The 18,394-nt window shown below is 39.2% G+C and overlaps 1 protein-coding gene across 2 annotated transcripts in view; it reads right to left on the reverse strand.

Annotated features, from left to right (window-relative positions):
* The window catches only part of MLF1 (myeloid leukemia factor 1), a 44,141-nt gene extending 38,641 nt beyond the window's left edge, over positions 1-5,500 (reverse strand). Inside the window, exon 1 of one of the 2 annotated variants that reach the window (XM_017500780.2) lies at positions 5,299-5,500. In XM_017500780.2, coding sequence (XP_017356269.1) covers positions 5,299-5,345 — 47 coding nt within the window. In that variant the 5' untranslated portion in view covers positions 5,346-5,500. The remainder of the gene's footprint in view (positions 1-5,298) is intronic. The other variant, XM_017500779.2, reaches the window with a different exon arrangement.
* Positions 5,501-18,394: the final 12,894 nt, after the last annotated feature.

An 18,394-nucleotide genomic window follows, 5' to 3' on the forward strand; every position in this document is an offset into this window, starting at 1 on the left:
TTTTTGATGGGGTTGTTTTTTTCTTGTAAATTTGTTTAAGTTTGTTGTTGATGCTGGGTATTAGCCCTTTGTCAGATGGGTAGATTGCAAAAAATTTTTTCCCATTCTGTTGGTTGCCAGTTCAGTCTAATGACAGTTTCTTTTGCTGTGCAGAAGCTCTTTAGTTTAATTAAATCTCATTTGTCTTTTTTGGCTTTTGTTACCATTGCTTTTGGTGTTTTAGTCATGAAGTCCTTGCCAATGCCTATCATACTAGATATTTATAAACTTTCATACTACATAATCAATGTTTTTTAGGGTATAGGATGCCAAAACCATTTAACCTCAAAATCCTCTCATCTATATGTACCTACTTAACTATATGCATATCCTTAGCAAATAAAAATGTGATAGAAACTGCATGCCAGGAAGTGCTAGCTTTTAACCTTTGTGTTTTTAACCAACAGATATTGTTTTAAAAAGGTATATCTGAATATACTGTGATGCAAATTTTCAATGAAATAACTTCAGCCCTGAGACATGATACCAAAGTTTAAAAATCCCAAGTATATAACAAAACACCAAATTTTAAAATTTTCACTTATAATTTCCTTTTACTTTTCTGAAGATACATTTAAGATGCACTGTTACAAGGTAAACATTGAAACTGAATATATTTGAATTCAAAATTACAGATTGTAATTACTTTTTACTCAAATATTTTAAGTAATTAACAATTTAACCACAGCATTTTATCAGTCTCGTACTATTTAGTAATTCTATTTTTATATCAAAGAAGCATACATTTTTTGTCCATTTTTAAATAATTAGTAAATCAGTAGAGTTTGCTTATATTGACTAGCCTTGTGAACAATATAAGCAACTCTAATGGATTATTTAGAAAACGGTAATGTTCTAATTAGAAAATGCCAACATCAACAATGTTATTTGTTAAAAGCAAATGATAATTACTTTTAATAATCAACAAAATACTAAATTGACTACAAAAAAGAGAATAAAGGAAAGCAACTCACCATTAAACAATAGTGACTGACTCTTTTCTATGACCTGACACAATGTTAGCAACAGGGATAATATTTACATAAAAGATGGTGGGCATGGGCTATGTGTTTCACTTCTCTATGTTCCTAAGGTCAGTGGATGATTCAATAAGGAATTTGTCACCTTTATGAGTTCTTTGTTTGACTTAAGAAATGGATACTCATTTTGTTTAAGGGTTGAGGTTAAAGGGGTGGGTCAAACAGATTACCTGAAATAAATATAAACTCACATTCTTTTTCTCCCATATTCCAGAAGTGTGTTTAAATACAACTCATTGTGGAGAAAAGAAATTGTTAAGTATGAATCAATTTTATAAAGTTAACTGTCATATTGTGATAATGAAAGATGATAGTCTGTAAGCAGAGTTCTAGCCAGTGTTTTGTATATTTAAAAGGTCTATGCAAAACGTTTGTGATAAATAAAGATTAGCCTTCTTCTTTTTTTTTAATTTTTGAGATAGAGTCTCACTCTGCTACCAGGCACCAGGCTGGAGTGCACTGGCGCGATCTCGGCTCACTGCCACCTCCACCACACGGGTTCAAGCAATTCTCCTGCCTCAGCCTCCCGAGTAACTGGGACCACAGGTGCGCATCACCACGTCCAGCTAATTTTTGTATTTTTTAGTATAAGAGACGGGGTTTCACCATGGTCTTGATCTCTTGACCTCGTGATCCGCCCACCTCGGCCTCCCAAAGTGCTGGGATTACAGGCTTGAGCCACCGCGCCCGGCGAGATTAGCCTTTTTTAAAAAAAGTTAAGTGCAACAATTTTACCTTTAAATTTTTATGATATGGCTCCCTGCATTTAAGAATGGCTATAGACAGTGATAACTGAAAGATCAACTTATAGTCCTTTCCATCCTAAGTATGGAGGTAGAGTGTTCTTCTGTATGCTTACTATTTGTAGTCTGTTACTATTTCTCCCTGACCCTTGAATTCATTGCCTTTGCTCAGAAAGAATCACTCAAGAGTTTAAATTACACTTCTGCTAGACATTTTAAAGAAGATATTATACTCATTACACAGTCACAGTTTAGTTGAGGATGGAATCTTTAACTGTGACAATGAAGGATATAAAACAACTTTTGGTATAACCAAGGATATAATACAACTCAAAAATTGTCTATCATAATCTTCTCAGCTGTTAACCATTGTATGATGTCATATTTACATACAAATGACTGAACATCTTCAACAGCTTAATAATCTGTAAATCTGTATTACTATAATTCTTTTGAAAGCCAGAGCTTATATGACACAAAATAATAAAATCTATGGGTTTTACAAAATAATATTCTGTGGCTCAAATATTCTTTTTTTTTTTTTTTTTTTGAGACAGAGTTCACTCTTGTACAGGCTGGAATGCAACAGCATGATCTCAGCTCACTGCAACCTCTGCCTCTCAGATTCAAGCGATTCTCCTGCCTCAGCCTCCTAAGTAGCTGAAACTACAGGTGTGTGTCACCATGTCTGGCTAATTTTGTATTTTTTTTTTTAAGTAAGGGTTTCACCATGTTGATCAGGCTGATTTCAAACTCCTGACCTCAGGTGATCCACCCTGCTTGGCCTCCCAAAGTGCTGGGATTACAAGCATGAGCCACCATGCCTGGCCTCTAGCTTTCAAAAGAGAGAATCACAATAATACAAAAATTTAAGCTTGTTAAAATAACACTGTCTGTATCCCAAATAGCTCCTTAAACAAGTTAAATAAAATGGCACAATAAATTTGCCTGAGTTCATGTATGCCTTAATAAATAACCTTCAGAAAAAAAGTTAATCATTTTTTCTATATTAATCATTTCCTTTTCCCACTGTTCATTATGTTTTTAATTATTAATGTTATTTTGTTTTAAATTAGTACAAACACAGTTAAGTCTAATCATTTATTTAAACAAAAACATTGGCTGGGGCGATGTGGCTCAGGCCTGTAATCCCAGCATTTTGGGAGGCCAAGGCAAGCAGATTGCTTGAGCTCAAGAGTTTGAGACCTGTCTGGGTAACATGGCAAAACTCCGTCTCTACAAAAAAATTAGCCAGGTGTGGTGGCTCCCTCCTGTGTTCCCAACTACTTGTGAGGCTGAGGCAGGAGGATTGCTTGAGCCTGAGAAGCACTTGCTGCAGTGAGCCGAGACCCTGCCACTGCACTCTGGTCTGGGAAACAGTGAGACCCTGTCTCAAACAAACACACACAACAGCCCCCCACACACACTGTTTGAAAAATACATGCAATAAACTGTTATTTTAAAACCTTTTAAAAAATGCTCTCCAAATTGCAAACCTAGAAAATTTAAGGGATCAAAATAAACTAGACATGAATTCAAAATTCGAACTGACAAAACACACTTGGGCTAAAAAGTATTACAAATTTCTCCTCTTATGGATGCAACTACACTATGTCAATATGTTTATAATAATCACCAAAGTTAGAATTAAAAAAACCCCCTCACATCTCAGAAAAAGAAATCATAGTGAAACTAATTTCTGGATGCCTTCTTCCTACGGCATCTCATTATTTCACTGGGAACCTTCAAAAGGCAATGAATGGCACTTGCTTCCCTGAGGTGTTAAATACACCATCCCCTCATCAGCTTCCCTGTCCTATTTCTAGTTTTGACAGAAAGAGGAGTCCCTTCACAAACAAGGTTAGCTCTGTAACAAAGTAAGCAAAGGAAACAGCGCACTTGGAAACTTCCAACACCTTCGAAGAGAGAGCATAACTCTCCAACTTTGTTGTGCTCTCACAGACACATTCCCCACTCACAGGGAAAATGCTGTTTTAAAAACTTTCCCTTTTCAACGAACTGCCATGCTATAACATACTCCCTGCTCCTATTTGCAGTTTAAACGGGAGCTATAAAATATTCCCTGCTCCCATTTGCAATTATGTGAACATAATTCTCACCAGAAGTTTCACCGAGATGGCAGCTATGTCACCTGCAAAGCCCTTGCAGCTGCAAAGGCGGACTCTGGACACGGGAAGCCATGGCGGGCACCCAAAGTCTGACCAAGTGGAGAGCAGCAGGCACACCGGCAGCGTGAGGGAGGGAGGCTACTCGGCCCTCTTTCCACCTCACGCCCCCAAACCCTACTCCCCACAACTGATGCCCCCAATCCTCCTCCCACACCTGATACCCTCAGCTCTCTGTCCACCTCCCTTTCTCAACCCTCCTCCCCTAACCTCAGGCCATCAACTCTCCTCAGTCCACCTCACACCTTCAACCCTCCTGCTCCCACACCTCACTCCCCCAAACCCTCCTCCCCTTACCTTACGCCCTCAACCCTTCCCCTCACCTCACACCCACAACCCTCCTTCCCCCACCTCACACCCCTAACCCTCCTCAGTCCTCAAATCTTCCCCATCCACCTCACCCTCAACTCTCCTCTCGCCATCTCACGTTCCCAAACCCTCCCCACCAACTCACCCTCAAACCCTCCTCCCCTCCACCCTGCACCTCTGGCTTTCAACCCTCCCCAGCACCTCACGCTCCCAAACCCTCCTCCCCGCAAGTCAAGCCCTCAACCCTCCTCCCACACCTCACGCCCCAAACCCTCCTCCTTTCACTTCACGCCCTCAAACCCCTCCCCACCACATGCTCTCAACTCTTCTCCCCACCTCATGCTCTCAACTCTTCTTCCCCTACTTCATGACCTCAACTCTCCTCCCACACCTCACATCCCCAAACCCACCTCATGCCCCCAAATCCTCCTCTGTCCACCTCACGCCCTCAACCCTCCCCCATCTCATTCCCCCAAGCCCTCCTCCCACCACTTCACGCCCTCAACCCTCTTCCCTAGCAACTCATGCTCCCAAACCCTTTCCCTACCTCACTCTCTCAACCCTCCTCTCCCCACCTCACACTCCCAAACCTTCCTCCACCTCACGCCTTCAACCCTTCTCCCCTCACTTCAAGCTCTCAAACACCTTCCCCTACCTCACGCCCTCAACCCTCCCCCCACCTCATGCCCTCAACTTTCCTTCCCCTACCTCACACTCCCAAACTTCCGCCCACCTCACACATCCAAACCATCCTATCTCCACCTCACGCGCCCAAATCCTTCTCTTCCCTCTCTCACACACCACTAAGTTTCCCTCTCTCTTCCCTCCCAGGCCTCCAAATTCTCGTCTCCCTCAAACTGCCTCCTGAGTTACACCGCATTCTCTTTCACCCTCTAAAACTCGCTCTTTTCCCTTAAAAAAGCTTCCCTCAAAATCCCCAAATTCCCGCGCGACCTCGGGCTCCTGGCTCCCGCAACTTACGAGAAGAACGGGTCCTCCTCAAAGCTGCTACTCAGCATCCTGAACATTCTGGTTCTGTCTCGGGCGGCGGCAGCCGCGGACAGACTAGAAAAACGATGTTAACCCGCCGCGGCCGCAACCCGACCCAGCCTCCTGCACCGACGACGCCTCTCTAGCCGCGGCGCAGGCGGTGCTCGCCGGGAGGTGCGCGGCGCCGAGCCGCTTTCCTTTCTCATTGGACATTGTTCCGTGACGTCACCAGGAAGAGGCGGGGAACAATGCGCCGCTGCCCAGGCAACCGCGATCAACACACTGGAGGCGAGAACTTTGGCCTTGCGCCGTGGGCAGGTTTTCGCCAAGGCTCCCGCGGGATGGGATGGCTTGTTCTCTGGGCTGCAGGAACCAAAACATTAGACCACCTTTTTTGGGCATGTCTCCTTCGGTTCCGAGCCGCAAGTCTTTTTTTCGTGGAAAATGAAAATGGGTCAAGATTTGGACCAGGTGACACCCAGTGTCCCATTCAACTGTCGCATTCTGTCATCCACGGGAGTTAGTCCTGTTTCCGAAACATTCTCTGGTAGTTGGTCAAAAGCTGTGAGCAAATAATAGAAAAAAAAATGTGCAAAACGTTTTTTTAGTACAGTTAGCAAGTAGTGTATTTACTTCTTGCTGAAGGAAATGGGATGAAGGAAGCCTAATCAGATTTCAACAAACTTTCACAGAAAGTTTGGTTCTCTTTCTGTGTCTTTATTTCGAAGATCAAGTCTCACTTCGATGCTGATATGTTTTTAACACTTCTTCAGGATTTCTTAACCTAACAGCAGAAGTTAAGTACAGGCCTGCAGCAAGCAGCCATATCCAACTAAAATTCCATTACTATATATTTTTGTTTTCATTACATTTATCAGGGAGCTTTCCTTTTATGGCAAGGAAACTGATTTTAAATTTAAAGCAGTGCTATACATTAAGAGCTAGATTTTACATTTTTAAGCGAAAAAGTAAGCTATCAAATAGAACAGGTGAGATTTGGATATGGTGGGGTGGAGGTGGGTAGGCAGAGCAGGGGAGGAGAACATCATGATAGTGGGACTCAAAGTATTAAGTTTTAGAAAATATTATCACGGGGTCTTTCAGGAGCCTGAAGACAGATGGAGAAGACAGAAGAGAGATTAAGTAAGGAGATGATAAGAGTATAAGAAAAGAGAAAATACATCTTGCATGTCCACCCTTAATTCAGTGGGCTGTCCAGCTTCTCTACCGGACTGTCTTTCAGAGAAAAAGGGGCACCCATAGCTCATCAGGGCCCCCTGGGATCAGGCCAGAGAGGTGGCATTCTGCCAGCATGAAGAAGTGTGCAGGGCCTGATTTGGAGGTGACAGGAGTAGTCAGGGGTTATTTTGGGAGCCGGAAATTTAATCCTTTGGACCTTTTACTCCCCACCCCTCTTTTTTAGCCAAGTTCTCTGGCAGCTTCCTTCTCCTGAGACTGGTGGCATGGGATAGGGCAGACTTCACAGCCCAAGATGAGATGGCACAGCCCATCCAGGGAAGAGCATATTTTCTTTTCCTCTGGACTCAGCATAAAGCTCAGAGAGAAGATACACAAAAATGTCTAAAATTTCTAAATAAATTTCAAGGCAAACAAAACTGTTTTATAAGACCTGAAATTGTTTTTCTCTTTAAAATAATAAAAGCATGAGATGTTAAGGAGGACACACTTAAAAAAATTGAAATGGAGTAAGTTATGTGATAAAAGATAGAATTAAAATAGTTCTTGATTAAGGCCAAGAAAATCTGTAATGTTACCCTCTAGCTTCTATGGGAATTTTTCTTAGAATCACATTGTTAAAATAGAAAAGCTTCAGTCTAGGCACAGGTTAGTCAGGGAATTTTAGCTGAAGCTTCTGAATACAGTTTGGATCTAATGACAAATGACAAATGCAAAAAAAAAAAAAAAAAAAAAGGAAGACAGAGGAGAGTTGGCACTGAAGAGACCTTGACATCATTTTCAGAACTGATGAGTAAGAGATGGAAATGAAAGAAAGGGTGGGTCTGGAGAGAATGAATACCCCAGCATGGGAGCAATAGATATGCATAAAAGGACTGAGAGGAAAGGGTCCTGGACTTGGCTGTAAATATAATCATAATAGCTAATATTTATTGAATGTGTGCCAGGCACTGTTGTAGGCATTCCCTATGCATTACCTCATTGAATCCTTATTAACAGTTATATGGAGATGGCTTTTATCCCGTGTATAGATGATGCATTCAAGACACAGAGAAACTGAATAAATTGCTAAGGTTAACACAGCTAGTCACACAGATAATTGAACTGAGCTGGGTACCTGGAGCTTTCCCCAGTGAGTGCTGGTTATATGGTATGTGAGTGATGAGTCATACTTAAAGATGCAGGATGACAGCGGGCAATTGTTTTTAAAAATGATGCCGACAAGCTAAATGGACCCAAACTAAAAACTACAATTCAGTGGAAATATATTCAAATCACATAAGTTCAATTCTACAAATATTTATTGAGTGACTACCCAGTGTTGGGGACTGATCTGCACCTTAGACATCATTGAACGAAACAGACAAAAATCTCCTCCTTCCTGGAGTTTATGTTCTTGTAAGGACAAACTAAAACAAAATATAAAATAGTATATTATATGGTGATAAGTGTTAAGGAGAAAAGCTGATCAGGGCAAGGAGTATGGAGAGGTGCAATTATAAATAGGAAGTTTCGTGTATGCCTCACGAAGGTGGATTTGAGCAAAGACTCGTAGGAAGGAAGTGGATGTTTAGTGGAAAAGCATTCCAGACCAGTGCAGTCCTAAAGTAACATTTGCCTGGTGTGTATAATGTACAGTTTTACTCATATGCCTTAAAACTCACCTCCTGAGTGAGGAATGAGATGAGGCAAGTAAACTGAAAATTGCCTAGTAGGATAATAGCTCTCATTTACACTTCATATGTTCCAAGCATTGCACTAAGTGCTTCACATATATTTTCTCATTTAACGCTTACAACAACCATACATAATATGTTTATTCCTATATTACATATAAAAAAGCTGGGACCCAGAGATATTTGATAATTGAATTTTGATAATTGATTTGAAATTTGATAATTTGATTAAATTTTGATAATTGAAATTTGATATTACTCAATTCAAACCCAGATGTGTCTTATACCAAAGCCTATATTCTCACCACCATCCATACTTTGCCTCCCTTTTTAAAAAATTATTTATTGAGCAAATATATGTGGTAAACACTTTTACATATAAAACTAGAACTACACTGTTGCTTAAATTTCATTTGGAAGGACACTGACCAAGGAAATATAGAGAAAAGCATGAAACCCAAGCCAACTCTGCAACTCTATTAAAAACACCAAGACTTCAAAATGTAAATGATTTCATATTTCTTTCATTAATTCATCAAATACTTACTAAGGACTAGTAATATCCCAGACATTATTCTAAACGTTGAGGATACAAAACTCCCTGGCCTCTTGGAACTTACATTCTAGTGGACAGCTCTTTCACCAGCTAATTTTACAAATACTGTTGTTACAAAACCTCAGAATTGTCAAAACGTTTCTGAAGACATTATTTCAAGTGCTCAAAAGAAAATAAACAGGCTCTTTCGTGCTGAACTTTTAACTTAATAATAGCTTTTCAAAGTCATGAGTATTAGGCCATTGCAAACACCTTTACTACAGTTAATTTCAATGTGTCTAGGGTTTCGTTGTCCTAATCCTCTGGGAGTGAGATGCCATAACGAACTCACAAGGGATTATGGGACAAATTTTGAGAGAAACTTGGCATGTGTTAGACATTGTGCAATGTACTCGTTTAGGGCAGTTCGCATATTTCAATATTAGATTGCACTACATTGCTTTAGATGATGTCACATCATTGGAAAGGTAGGTTTTTGCAAGTTGCTGTGATGAAAATGAAGTACCTGTCAATGTGGAACAGGAAAGACTGCTGACAATATTCAGTCTGTTTCTAAGGTTTGAAAAATTGTGCTATGCTAGGTAGGCACACATCTGTTAGTATGATTATTTAAGAATGATACAAAAATATGTTTCTTTCCATTTATGTGCATTATTTTTTAAAGTTACTGAGTTTTTAGGTCAGAAATACGCTGTTTCTAACTTATTATGCAATAACGAACCTATTCAGTATTTCTTTAGACCTAGGGAGCACAATGAAACAATTGCTCAGGAACTAAGGGTTCATGAACTAAGATAGTTTCAGAACCTCTCTCTAACCACACGTTCTTCCTTTCAAATTAAAAAGGAATTTAAAGTATCATGCAGTCATTTTCTCAAAAATATATGTTTCATTTTATTTTTTGTTTTTACCTTCTTTCCAGTCAGCTGTCTTACCAGTCCTCTAACAGTTTTGCCTTATATCCTTTTGAAAGATGGGAAAATGGTGCATAGCAATTAAGTGACGTAAAGAGCATAGATTCTAAGGTCTTTGAACTCCCAAAAGGGCTGCCTCTAGTCCATATGACATCTTTGCTCAAATTAGAAAAAGTGCCTCCCTCTCAAGATACTTCCATTAATGAAAAATTTGTCTTAATGAACATACAAGGCTGTAATGTATATGATTTGACTGGTGCTCCCCTAGGTGTTATATTCATGTTCATGGCAATGCTGTTCCTAATCCTGAATTCTTTCCACTACATAGGAGTTAATTGAGTGCCAAGCTTCATCCTCAAACTCATGTGCAAATGTAATTTTATTTTCTTGCAATCAACCTTAATTTATCTTCTGGGCTTACATTCTACTGGGAGTCACCCTGTTTCCTCTTACAGGGAGGCAATGCCCAGGTGTAGTTGCTTGCTATTCATGCTACACTCCTGAAGTCATCTTTATTGCCCTCACTGGGTAGGGCCAAGGGCACTAAACATCTCACTATGTGTGGCACAGTCTGGCACAATGAATTGTCTTTCCTTAAATGCCAATAGCATGCCTCTACCTTTGAGAAATACACTCTTTAGAGCAAATATTTCCTCCAGTGAAGTAAAAATTCAAAGAAGACTTGAGTTAACAAAGAAATAAAGCAGCAGACTTTTAAGGTCATATTTACTTTTATATCTTTTACCTGTATATGTGTATGCCTATGACTAGTGGTTTATTTTGCACAAATTATAATTGAGTTTGGTTTGAAAACTGTTGAGTAAAGATCACTTTTGGGGAGGTTAGTAACAAGAGATTGGCTTTAGTGAAAAGATGCTATAGGCAAGAAGCTGGGGCTCTGGGCCCTGGAGTGGGGTCATAGAATTCAGGTGGTAGTGAGGGAAAATGTGAGAGAAGCAGGGGAATGTTCTGTTTCAGTGATGGATGGGTGAGCCAGAGTGGGTAAGGATGCCAGAAAAATCTGAAGAGGAAGTCAAGACCTGCTTTGGGTCAGGGCTGAGCCAAAGATTACACTGTTGTTTAATAAGCATAGACAGAAGTTTTGGCCTTTCCCTCCTTCCTTTGTTGAACATATTTGAGGCTTGGATGCTTAGAGATGTAATTTATAATCTTTTAAAAATAATCCTTTACCTTCTACCATAAAGACACATACACACATATGTTCATTGAAGCACTATTTACAGTAGCAAAAACATGGATTCAACCTAAATACTCATAAATGATGAAATGGATGAAGAAAATGTGGTACATATACGCAATGGAATACTACACAGCCATAAAAAGAATGAGATGACGTCCTTTGCAGCAACATGAATGCAGCTGGAGGTTATTACCCTAAGGTAATTAATGCAGGAACAGAAAAATACTGCATATTCTCATTTGTACATGGGAGCTAAATATGAACTACATGTGGACACAAAGAAGGGAACAATAGACACTGGGGCCCACTTGAGGGTGGAAGGTGGGAAGACGGTGAAAATTGAGAACCTACCTACCAGATACTATGCTTATTATCAGGGAGATAAAATAATCTGTACAACAAACCCCCATGACACACAATTTATTCATGTAACAAACCTGCACGTGTAACCCATGAACATGAAATAAAAGTTGAAAAGAATAAATAAAATAGTGATTTAAATAAGTGCAAATTTCTATTCAGTAATAGTTCCTATTTAAAAAGTATCTACCAAGAGTTTTGTAAACTTTATTCCAACTAATTCTTTCAAATAATGCTATGAGGGAGGCATTATTTACATTTTGCAGGTGCGAACACAGGTTCAGGTAGGGGAAGTGATTTTTAGCTGGCATGATTCAACTATAAGTGGCCTTCTAGCTGGTGAGTGGTTTAATGTGAATTCTGATCCAGAACTGACCATTTTGAAGGCCATTTCCTTCTACCCACAGCCGACTCATGATAATAAAAAAGGACATGATGGTATGGAATTACATAAATGTAAAGCTGCTGGGAGTATCCAAACTTAGGTTGTTTGGTTTAAGTACATAAAGAAGTTTTTCAATTTTCCTGAAAAACAAAACAACACTGAAACTGTTATTCAGTGAACAAAACGAATGCTATTACTCTAAAGACAAATAATTTGAATGGCAATGTCAAATACAAATATACCAATTATTGGTGACAAAAACTCTAACTTTACACACAGCCCATAATGGAACCATGTGCAGTTGATGAATGAAAGTCCACATCCAGCCAGGCACAGTGGCTCATACCTGTAATCCCAGCACTTTGTGAGGCTGAGGCAGGCAGGTTGTCTGAGTTCAGGAGTTCTTGACCAGCCTGGGAAACACGGTGAAACCCTGTCTCTACTATTAAAAAAAAAAAAGCCGGGTATGGTGGTGGGCACCTGTAATCCCAGCTACTCAGGAGGCTGAGGCAGGAGAATTGCTCGAACCTGGGAGGCGGAGGTTGCAGTAAGCCAAGATCATACCACTGCANCCAGCACTTTGTGAGGCTGAGGCAGGCAGGTTGTCTGAGTTCAGGAGTTCTTGACCAGCCTGGGAAACACGGTGAAACCCTGTCTCTACTATTAATAAAAATACAAAAATGGGCGGGTACGATGGCTCACACCTGTAATCCCAGCACTTTGGGAGGCTGAGGCGGGCGGATTGCCTGAGGTCAGGAGTTCGAGACCAGCCTGGCCAACATGGAGGGACCCTGTCTCTACTAAAAATACAAAAATTAGCCTGCACCTGTAATCCCAGCTACTCAGGAGGCTGAGGCAGGAGAATTGCTCGAACCTGGGAGGCGGAGGTTGCAGTAAGCCAAGATCATACCACTGCACTCCAGCCTGGGTGACAGAGTGAGACTCCGTTTCAAAAAAAAAAAAGAATAAGAATGAAAGTCCACATTCAAAGGTTTCTTAGTCTTTAAAATTTATGTTTTAAAATGAAGTATAATTTAAACATGGTAAAGTCTACTAAACTTAAATGTATAGCTCAATAACTCTTTAGAGATGTATAAACCTATATAAACAACACCCAGCTGAAGATATAAAGCATTTCCAATATTCAAGAAAATTCCCTTGTGTTCCTTTCCCATCCATGTTTAGGTTCTATAATTCTAAGATTTTTTTTATTAGAGGGACCAGAAGGGTACCTCTAGGGTAACCAGTATTCTGAGATTTGTTTCTTTCACTTAACATTGTCTGCAAAATTTATCCTTGTTGTTACATGTAGCAATAGTTTACTTTTTTCTTTGTTGTAGTCTAGCATTTGAATTTACAAGTAATTTACCCATCTACTGTTGATAGATTTTTGGATTGCTTTTTTTTTGGCTTAAAAAATAAGGCTACTATGGCCATGTTTGTGTTTTTCCTGATTAAGTTTTAATAATCAACTTAAAATTCAGCTATTCTTGAATCTTTATTGTCATTGAGATTCTGAAACCTTTTTTCTACAGACAATAATTTTATAAGAAAGATATTTCTGTTGAGTCAACACTTTGATAGTTGCTACTGTCTTAGAAACACTCATTTTAAAAAATAAAAAATCTTACAATTATAGAACCTAAAACAAGTTGAATAGTAGAAAGCATTCTTCAGAAAATACTGTTGAGGTCATCTGTTCTCAGGAACACTTTAATGTGGCTGTCTAGAGTGTTATTTTTAAATCCTTGATAAGATTTGGAGAGCGTTCATGCTGTAGTTTGGAGGCCCCACTGCTAAGGCAATCAACTGAACTCTGTCCAGAGGACAAGTAAATTATTTTGGAAAGCATTAAGANCGTCCCTTTGTCACATTTTAGATGTCCTCACTATTTGAAAAGGTAGAAATAATCACAAAATAATTGTTTTTAATTTCAAGAAGCTAGAAAGGATGCAACAGTCATAAGGTCATGTAAGTTTTAATGCCATTTGTGATATATATTCTGGGGTAACAAGGTAAAGGGGAGCTAAGGAATTGAGAATGAGTGGCTCCAAGCTATACCTGATTTCCTCCCAATTTATATCTCCCAAAGACCTAGAAACTCCCTAGGGAAATGGCCTCCAGCAAGGTGCAGACCACTGAATGGCACTGGCAGCCTGTTGGGAGAAATAAAACAGCCGAGGCCAGAGGTTGTCGGTGGGTGGGAAAATGTTGGGGTCTGCTACAGGTTGTCAATAATAAAAGCTAAAACCTATGTACTAGGCACATTGATTCGCAACAGTTTTTTTTTTTTTTTTTCCTTCAACTCCTATTTTAATTTCTGGGGCACATGTGCAGGATGTGCAGGTTTGTTACATAGGTAAACGTGTGCCACAGTGGTCTACTGCACAAATCAGCTCATCACCTAGGAGGTATCAATGCCAGCATCCATTAACTATTCTTCCTGCTGCTCTCCCTCCCTTTCCCCCCTCCCACAGGCCCCAGTTTGTGTTGTTGCCCCCAACATGTCCATGTGTTCTTACTTAGCTTCCACTTATTGGTGAGAAAATGTGGGTGTCTGGTTTTCCGTTCCTGCAATTCACAACAGTTTGATTACTATTTTACATAAGTGAGCATAGGTTTTAGAGAATTAACTAATTTGCCAAAGCCTGTATTGCCAGAAAGTGCAAGAACTGGGATTGGAACTCAGGCCTAGTGTAGAATCTGGGCTCTTAATCACTGGGTATAACCTCAGCTGGCCCCACTCAGTGCCTAACACACAGGAGACTAGCTGTCTTCTTTACCTGCGGTTGAGGATAGGGCTTTACCCAGAGTTGGAGTCAAAAACACAAACACCAATAGAGATCAGGCAAGTAAAAACATGAGGGAAGTGAACTAGGTAAGATGATAAGGTGAATAAAAATTAATAATAAGAAGAATTTAAAAACTAACATTTGTTGAGTTTCTACTGTGTGCCAGGCAGTGCTCTAAGTGCTTTATAAATTTTAACTCCCTTAATCCCCCAAACGATCTAATGCGATAAACACTATAAGTATGCCTATTATACAAGAGGATGATACAGGTCAAAGAAGAAAAACTACTTGCTCAAGGTCACACAATCAGAGGACCTTAACTCTTATCACTGTGCTATATATTCACAGGGACCTGGCATGGTGGGCACAGCCAGGCTTACCTCCAGCAGAAGGAATACTGCTATTCAGTTCTAGATGATCGCCCTAAAGAAATTCATGCCCACAGATAATAGGGCATTATATATAAAATCTAATTTTTAAAGTTAGCAATTAATTAAAATTAAGAAAAATTAAAGTTAGCAATTAATTAAAAACAAAATAGCAGGCCAAACAAATCTTTGGGTGAACCTGGCCCATAGGCTGCAAGCCTGTGATCTAGTTAGAGTGAATTTTCATGGCATGAAAGAGACACATGATCCCAGTAACATCCACATTCTGCCTTTTGAATGTAACTCAAAACTATGTTGATGGCAGGTCTTGTGTTGTAAGAGCTGAGAAGCAAAGTGCCCTGACTCCTGGCAGTAGGCCTTTGTGAGTGAACACCAGTTACCAACCATATCAATGAAGGGTCATATTTTAAAATTCCAGGGCCTGAGACAGTTGTTTTATTTCTGCAGGATATTTACATTACAGATTAATTTTTCATTTGGACCACAAAACGTTAGCATAACTTTATCAGGTTCTGGGTATTATATTACCCTTTTAATTCTCTTTAGTCAGTCTTAAAATAGATTGGAATCATTTTGGTCTCTGCTTTAAAGTGCCTGCCTTTCAATTTCTTATTTATGAAAACAGTCCTCCCTGTATAGCTTTGGCAAAATTAGACTCTAATAATGTATATAATAAAATATCAAAAGCCCATATTTTTATATAAAAACAATCTATTAAACTAAAGGTGACTGCTTCCAAATTTTTTTCTCATAATATTAGTCATTAGTTTACTTGTTACTTGTTTTCTCATCTATAGTAGAGTCAGGGGTGTTAAACAAAAAACTAGGCAATATTTTTAGGAGATTCTTTCTCTTACCTTATTTTCTCTCCTTCAAACTTTTACATTGAGTATGCACTCTAGGTTCTCAGTAAAAAAAAAAAAAATGTTTAAGCATTTTATTAGTCTCTTAGGGCTGCCTTAAGAAACTACCACAACCTGTGTGGCTTAAAACAACACAAATTTATTCTTTCACAGGTTTGGAAGTTAAAAGTCTGAAATCAAGCTGTTGCAGGGCTATGCTTCCTTTGAAAGCTCTAGGGAAGAATCCTTACTTGTCTCTTCCTAGCTTTTCATGGTTGCTGATACTTGGCTTGCCTTGCACCACTCCAATCTCTTCCTCCATCATCATATGGCCTTTTCCCCTGTGTGTGTGTCTGAGTTCAGTTCTCCTTTTCCTTATAAAGACACCAGTCTCTGGATTTAGGACCCACACTGATACACTATGACTTCATCTTTAAGTTGATTACATCTGCAAACATACTATTTCCAAATAATTTCACATTCACATTTTATATGTGGATGTGCATTTTAAGGGAGGATACTATTTAACTCACTATGAATATCTATTAGTAACTTGTACAAAAATAATCAGAATAGCTACAGAACAAAATTCTCAGTGTTAATTGTGATATAAGATGTGAAATACGACCAAACAATCAGCTGGCCAACTTGAAAGTATATGACTTTACAAAATTTTACAGTATGCATTATGGAGATTAACTTCATTCCTTCTAATTACTTACCTATTTGTATTCGTCTGTTTTCACACTGCTATAAAGATCCTACCGAGACTGGGTAATTTATAAAGGAAAGAAGTTTAATTGACTCACAGTTCTGCATGACTGGGGAGGTCTCAGGAAACTTACAATCATGGCAGAAGACAAAGGGGAAGGAAAACATGTCTTACATGGTGGCAGGCAAGAAAGAGAGAAGGGGAAAGTGCCAGAGATTTATCAAACAACCAGATCTTGTGAGAACTCACTTGCTATCATGAGAACAGCATGGGGGAAACTGCCCTCATGATGCAATCATCATTTCCACAGATCTTTAGGGCAGGGGCAAAATGCCACCAGTTTCTTTGCTAAAGCATAGCAAGAATGACCTTTGCTCCAGTTCCCAACAAGTTCCTCATCTTCATCTGAGACCACCTCAGCTTAGACTTCATTGTCCATATCGCTATCAGCATTTTGGTCAAAGTCATTCAACAAGTCTCCAGGAAGTTCCAAACTTTCCCTCATCCTTGTGTCTTCTTCTGAGCCCTCCAAATTGCACCAGCCTCAGCCTGTTACCAGTTCCAAAGTTGTTTCCACATTCTTGGATATCTTATAAGAATGCCCCATTACCTCAGTACCAATTTTCTGTATTAGTTTGTTTTCACACTGCTATAAGATACTACCTGGGATCTCAGGAAACTTACAATCATGGCAGAAGGCTAAGGGAAGCAAGGTACGTCTTAACGTGGTGATGGGTGAGAGACAGAGAGAAGGGGGAAGCACCAGACACTTATCAAATAACCAGATCTTGTGAGAACTCACTCATTTTCACTATCAGCATGGGGGAATCTCCCCCCATGATCCAACCGCCTTCTCCCAGGTCGCTCCCTTGACATGTGGGGATTAAAACTTAGATTATAATTTGAGGTGAGATTTGGGTGGGGACACAGCCAAACCCTATCACTGTTCTACTTTCATTCTTTCTTTTGTCCCATTTTCTCCATTGGCTTGTTGAAATTTCTGTTTTATCTGGTCATAGCTTATGAATTTTAATAAAACACTTGGCACTTTTCTGAAACAAAGGTTGGTAAGAATAAATAAATAAAATAATAAAATAACCACTATTAATTTTATGGTAATGTTGAGATATTGGCTTCCTTTTGAGAGCAAATTTACTATGAGATGCTTGCTAACATAATAAAATGCCAGAGTAGATCTTAATGTGATGGCTGTAATTACCCAGACCTTTTTACATTAGGTATCTGCATGAGTTATAACACTTTTGTGAAGATAAAAAGGCTTCTGCAAGAAACTGCCCTAGTGCTGTAAGGACTGTCAGACAGGGGGCATCTCAAATGAGATTAATGATGTTTGCCTTAATATAACAAAATTTAGCATAACCAAGATTAGTTTCTGCAGAAACCTGCCAGCACTCATTTATTTTGAATAAATATTATTTTTAATTAAAGTCCTAAGGTAAGTTATTCCTGAAATAATGAGATCTACAGTGATTTTCTTTGGGAATTAATTTTCTTTCTTAATTTTCAGTCACTCTGATGATCATGGCTCATTCAATCTTAGTCATGGCAGTCAGGTTGATAGGACATGCCGATTTTCAGCCAAGGGCACTAATAACCCTGTATTTGTTTTTCCTGGCACTCTCATTTTCTAATTATATTGGTCATTGAACCAAAACACTCTTACGGGTATGTTCATCCATAGCAGTATATAGTGATTATAATTCATAAAATAAGGAAATCACTAACAAAATAAAGCTTCATAAAATAAAGGGAACATAAAATCAGAAAATTATAGTATTGTTAAACTATTTTAAAAATTGGTTCTGCTTCTTTGCTAGTCATTGTGCTAAGTGTTTTATCAACTCTAATCCACATGAGAACTCTGCATGACAGAAATTGCTATTCCTGTTTACTAGATCATGATGTGGAGACTCAGGAGGTAGCTTGCCAAAATTTAGCTCTATAGCTCATGTTCATAGCATCATGCTATGTAGCCTCTCTATTAATGGTAGTGACCACCCAGCTTTAAGAAGACCTTAATATGAACCTTAATGTCTCTATAA

This window comes from Cebus imitator, unplaced genomic scaffold, assembly GCF_001604975.1.
Source record: "Cebus imitator isolate Cc_AM_T3 unplaced genomic scaffold, Cebus_imitator-1.0 Scaffold270, whole genome shotgun sequence".
Lineage (NCBI taxonomy): Eukaryota > Metazoa > Chordata > Mammalia > Primates > Cebidae > Cebus > Cebus imitator.